This window comes from Jaculus jaculus, chromosome 6 (genome assembly GCF_020740685.1).
Source record: "Jaculus jaculus isolate mJacJac1 chromosome 6, mJacJac1.mat.Y.cur, whole genome shotgun sequence".
Lineage (NCBI taxonomy): Eukaryota > Metazoa > Chordata > Mammalia > Rodentia > Dipodidae > Jaculus > Jaculus jaculus.
The window spans coordinates 159,764,868-159,770,893 of record NC_059107.1 but is presented as its reverse complement, the minus strand read 5'-3'; the positions used below and the strand labels follow the sequence as shown (position 1 = coordinate 159,770,893).

Sequence of the window (6,026 nt, the reverse complement as noted above, 5' to 3'; positions counted from 1 at the left end):
CGTTGATGGAGCTCTGCCTCCCTGTCGCTTAGAACAGTCTGTGGAGGGGGTGGCGGGAGGAAGAAAGGGAAAGTTGACTTCGCATCCTGAATAGCTCTGGCAGTCCCAGACGAACTGAGAAGGTCGGGTCCTGAGGCCGGAAGCGGGATCCCGGAGGCAGGCTTGAAGCCAAAGAGGCAGAGCGCCCACGTGACGCTGTCGTCATGGCAATGCGGCCGCTTCCGGGGTGGAACTACAACTCCCATAGCCCCCCGCGCTCTGGGCAGGCAAGATGGTGGCGCGCAGGAGGAGACGCGCGGCGCGGGATGGCGAGGACGCCGTCCCTAGTCCCCCGGGCTACTCCGGTGAGCAGCGGTGGTTGGCCTGCCCGGAGGACCGAGCTTGTCGCCGGGAGGTGGCTTGTTGGGCGGTGGCTGGGAGCGGTCGCAGGTCGGAGTCCTCGGGGCCCCGGAGCGCACGCGGCGCCCGGAACCCGCTCCGGGCTGCGAGAAGCCCCGCCGCGCCGCGGGCGTCCTTCCTCGGGAGCTTCGCGCTGCGGCCCCGCTCGTCTGAGCAATGTCCGTGGGTGGACGGCGATGAGCCATGCAGCCGAGGGTTGCGGGGGATGGTGTGAGTGTTCACGGGGGTGGCGGAGCGGAACCGAAGGTGGTCGGCCTCATTGCGCTCCCACCTGTCGCACTTACTGCTGCAGTCGGTCTCGATCCCGTCAACTTGGGCAGGCCGCCGTGAATGCTGGGTGCGTGCAGAGCACGTGGACAGGCAGACAAATGATGTGGGTGAGACTCTTCCACACTTCAAGGCCAACCTGAGCCTGAATCCCGACTGCCATTTCCATTCTAGCTCTTCCCGTCAAGTTCTCGGAGCAGCAGCGGGCTTCTCACTACCTCTACCTGAGACAGCACCGAGTTCGAGAAGGCGCCCAGTCTACGTGGCCACAGAAGCGTACGCTTTTTGTCCTCAACGTACCCCCGTACTGCACAGAGGTGGGTGTTGGGCATCTGCCAGGGAACTCAAGGATTCTGGAATCAGTAAATGCTCCCTTGGTCCCTACCAAATTCTTGGTGGTGAGGAGGCATGATAAAAGCCCAGTGGAGGTTGTCTAGAAGGCTGTCTCTTGAAACTTCCTGGCAAATCGTCTCTCTCTAGTCCACACTGGCCCCAAACTACAACACTTCTCCCTCAGCCTTCTCACTGCTAGTAAAAGTGCACTGTCACACCTGGCTTGGGAGTTAATTGGCTTTATTTTAATATTTACTTATTTGAGGGGGGGGCAGATATACAGAGAATGGGCGCTCCAAGGCCTTCAGCTGCTGCAAACGAACTCCAGGCCAATGTGCCACCTTGTGCATCTGGCTTAAGTGAGATCTGGGGAATCGAACCTGGGTCCTTAGGCTTCGCAGGCAAGCTCCTTAATTCTGAGCCATCTCTCCAACCCCCTTTATTGGCTTTTTTTTCCTTAATTTTTTTGTGATTTATTTTTATTTATTAATTATTAGAGAGACAGAGAGGTAAAGAGAGTGATTGAGAGAGAATGGGCACACCAGGTCCTCTAGCCACTGCAAACAAACTCCAGAACCTTGTACCACCATGTTCATCTGGTTTACATGAGACCTGGGGAATTGAACCTGGGTCCTAGGCGTCGCAAGCAAATGCCTCAACCACTAAGCCACCTCTCTAGCCCTTAATTGACTTTTAAAACTTTTTTTAAACTCATGTTTTTAAGTACTTTTATTCATTTGAGAGTGAGTGAGCTGCCTTCCAGCTGCTCAAACAAACTGTAGATGCACACCTCACTTTATGCTTCTGACCTTATGTGGGGACTGGGAATTGAACCCAGGCCAGCAGGCTTTGCGAGCAAGTGCCTTTAACTGTTGAGCCATCTCTGCAGCCCATCATTTTGTTGTTACTTTTTTTAAAAAAATTTTTTAATTTTTAAAAAATTTTTATTAACATTTTCCATGATTATAAAATATATCTCATGGAGCCGGGCGTGGTGGCGCACGCCTTTAATCCCAGCACTCGGGAGGCAGAGGTAGGAGGATTGCCATAAGTTCAAGGCCACCCTGAGATGACAGAGTTAATTCCAGGTCAGCCTGGACCAGAGTGAGACCCTACCTTGAAAAACCAAAAAAAAAAAATATATATATATATATCTCATGCTACTTTTTTTTTTTTAATAAGACAGATCTTACGTAGCCCAGGCTGACCTCAAACTCACTATGTAGACAAGGCTGGTTTTGAAGAAGTCTTGACCTTCTAGCCTCTGCTTCTCAAGTGTGGGATTAAAGGCATGAGCCACTAAGCAGGGCCCAAGCCTGTTTGTTTGTGTTTTGTTTTTTTTTTTAATTTTTAAATTTTTATTAACATTTTCCATGATTATAAAAAAAAAAAATTCCATGGTAATTCCCTCCCTCCCCACCCCCACACTTTTTGTTTGTGTTTTAGTAGTTTTTTAAAAAGATTTTATTTATGTATTTATTTAAGAGAGAGACAGAGGAAGACAGAAAGAATGGATGCTCCAGGGCCTCCAGCCACTGCAAACAGACTCCAGATGCATGCACCCTCTTGTGCATCTGGCTAACATGGGTCCTGGGGAATTGAACTGGGGTTCTTAGGCTTCGGAGGCAAACACCTTAACCACTAAGCCATCTCCCCAGCCCTTTTTTAATAGCTTTTAAAAAATATTTTATTTGAAAGAGACAGAGAGATGTCTCCAACCGCTGGAAATGAACCCCAAGATGTATTGGCCACCTTGTGCATCTAGCTTACAAGGGTACAGGGAACCTGTGTCCTTAACACTTCACAGACAAGTGACTTAACTGCTAAGTTATCTCTCCAGCCCCTTCCCCAGGCTTTTTTGTTTGTTTTTTTGTTTTGTTTCTCAAGGCAAGGTCTCACTCTAGCTCAGGCTGACCTGGAATTCACTATGTATTCTCAGGGTGGCCTTAAACTCAAAGGATCCTCCTACCTCTGCCTCCTGAGTGTTGGGATTAAAGGCATACACCACGACGTCTGGCTTCCTTGGACTTTTTAACGTGTTACCCAGAATCCTTTGAATTACATATGTTTAAGTGATAGATGTTCAAGGACAGACTACAGACTAAGAGCCTGTCTCAAACAAATCAGGGTGTGGTGGCTCATGCTTTTAATCCCAGCACTTCTGAGACAGAGGTAGGGGAATCATCCTGAGTTTGAAGCCAGCTGAACTAGAGTAAGTTCCAGATCAGCCTGGGCTAGAGTAAGCTCTTACCTCAAAAAAGGGGGGGGGATGGGCTGGAGAGATGGCTTAGTGGTTAATAGCTTGCCTGTGAAACCTAAGGACCTGGGTTCGAGGCCCGATTCCCCAGGACCCACGTTAGCCAGATGCACAAGGGGCGCACACGTCTGGGGTTCATTTGCAGTGGCTGGAGGCCCTGGCGCGCCCATTCCCTCCCTCTGCCTCTTTCTGTCTCTGTTGCTCTCAAATAAATAAATAAAAATAACAATAACAGGGCTGGAGAGATGGCCTAGCAGTTAAGCGCTTGCCTGTGAAGCCTAAGGACCCCGGTTCAAGGCTCGGTTCCCCAGGTCCCACGTTAGCCAGATGCACAAGGGGGCGCACGTATCTGGAGTTCGTTTGCAGAGGCTGGAAGCCCTGGCGCGCCCATTCTCTCTCTCTCTCCCTCTATCTGTCTTTCTCTCTGTGTCTGTCGCTCTCAAATAAATAAATAAATAAATAAAATTAAAAAATAAAAAATAAATAAAATAATTCTTTAAAAAAAAAAAAATAATCAAACACCCCCAACCACAAATGTCTGGGGATATAGTTCAGTTGGTAGAATGTTTGCCTAGCATGCAAGAAGCTCTGGGTTTGATCCCCAGCCAGAGATAAAACTGGGTGTGGATTACATGCCTGTAATCCCAGCACTCAAATGAAAAAACAAACACTGTATAGTTTTATCTAGACATACCTATTTTTCTTATAGGAAGTATTAAATTCATCTACTTATTTACTTTTGTGACATGGTGTCATGTAGCACAGGCTGGCTTCAAAGTCATTATGTAGCTAAGGTTGGCCTTGAACTCCTAATACACTTGCCTTCACCTCCCACATGCTGGGGTTACAGTGTGAGCCACCATGCCCATATTAAAAGCAGGGTTGAAGGTTTGAGAGATGGTTTAGCAGTTGAGGCACTTGTCTGTAAAGCCTAATGACCAGGTTCAGTTCCCTATAGTACCCATGTAAAACCAGATGCACAAACTGGCACATGCACCTGGAGTTTGTTGGCAGTGGGTTATAGGCCCTGGCATGCCCATTCTCATTCTCTCAATCAGTCATTACCCTCCTCCCCCACTTGCAAATAACTTTGTTTTTTAAAAGTGGGTTGAATTTATTTACTTTGCAGTTTGCAATGCTCGGAATGAACCCAGGGCCTTTCCATGCTAGGCAAGCCCTTTACTCCTGAGGTTCATCCCCAGCCTCAAATTAAATTTTTTTTTTTTTTTTTGGTTTTTCGTGGTAGGGTCTCACTCTGGCCCAGGCTGACCTGGAATTCACTGTGGTCTCAGGGTGGCCTCGAACTCACGGCAATCCTCCCAACCTCTGCCTCCCGAGTGCTGGGATTAAAGGCATGCACTACCACGCCTGGCTTGCAGATTTAATATTTTACCAATCTATAGAAGAGAGCTGAGTGGGTGCTCAGAGGTTAAAGGTGCTTGCTTACAAAGCCTGCTGGCCTGAGTTCATCCCTCAGTACCTGCGTAAAGCCAGATACACAAAGTGGTGCATGTGTCTGGAGGCCCTGGAATGCCCATTTTCTCTGCCTTCCCCCATATAAATAAAATGTTTTTTAAAAATCTACAAAGGAAAAATTTCTGGATTTAGATGAGTTGTTATTGTTATATTTAATTAATTTTTTTTTTCAAGATAGGGTCTCACTCTTGCCCAGAGTAACCTAGAATTCACTAATGTATATGTGTATGTTTTGTTTTGTTTTTCCTTCGAGTAGGGTTTGACTCTAGTCCAGGTTGACCTGGAATTCACTGTGTAGTTTCAGGGTGCTCTTGAACTCATGGTGATCCTCCTTCCTCTGCCTTCCAAGTGCTGGGATTAAAAGTGTGCACCACCACACCTGGGTTCGAATTATTTTATTTATTTGAAAGCAGAAAGATTGGAGAGACAGAGTGAATGGGTGCACCAGGGCCTCCAAGCATTACAAACGAATTCCAAATGCATGTGCCACTGTGCATTGCATCTGGCTTACCTGGGTGCTGGTGAATTGAACCCTGATCCTTAGGTGTTGCAGGCAAATGCCTTAACCACCACACCATCTCTCCAGCCCTAGATGACTTTTTTTTTTTTTTTTTTTTTTTTTTGAGGTAGGGTCTCACTCTAGCCCACGCTGACCTGGATTTCACTAAGTAGTCTCAGGGTGGCCTCGAACTCACAGCAGTCCTCCTACTACCTCTGTTACCCAAATGCTGGAATTAAGGCATGTGCCACCATGCCCAGCAAGATGGATTTTTTTTTTTTTGCAGAAAATTCTTTTGTGGTTGCAGTTTTGGGGATTGAACCCGGGGCTGTATGCATACTAGGCAGGCACTCTGCCTGTGATTTCTAGCCTGTAAGTTGAAGGTTCAGACAGAAGAGATCAAAAGAGAAGCAACGCTGCCTGAAGTGTAGTGTCTGTGGAGGGCAGGGCTGGGCTGTGCGGCTGGCTGCGCTCCACAAGGTGAACGTGACTGTTGAATAAACGTGCCCCCCAGGAGCACCCTCAAGCTCCTGCCAGGACTCACCATCTGACACAGAGCTGGCCAGTTCAACTAGTAAAGCTTGACTAGTCACCTTAGGAAATCAGAATGACCCCAGAAATGCCCGCAGTTAGTCTTCTGTAACAGCGACCAGAAACATCTGCCTCTGTGATGTCTCTGGGGGGCTGGTCTGAGGACAAGGCACCTAGGCCTCTGGGTTGGGCAGCCGCAGGCTCAAGTCCTTCGGGGCTGTGGCCCCTTGGCAGTGTTGCCTGGGTGTTGGGAGGCTCTGGGGA

General features: G+C 48.3%; 1 protein-coding gene across 1 annotated transcript in view; it reads left to right on the top strand.

The window, feature by feature from the left end:
- The first annotated feature begins 228 nt into the window (after positions 1-228).
- Rrp7a (ribosomal RNA processing 7 homolog A) overlaps positions 229-6,026 on the top strand; it is a 9,965-nt gene continuing 4,167 nt past the window's right edge. Inside the window, exons 1-2 of the mRNA XM_004650362.2 lie at positions 229-344; positions 841-983. Of these exons, the coding sequence (XP_004650419.2) occupies positions 272-344; positions 841-983 (216 nt within the window). The 5' untranslated portion in view covers positions 229-271. The remainder of the gene's footprint in view (positions 345-840; positions 984-6,026) is intronic.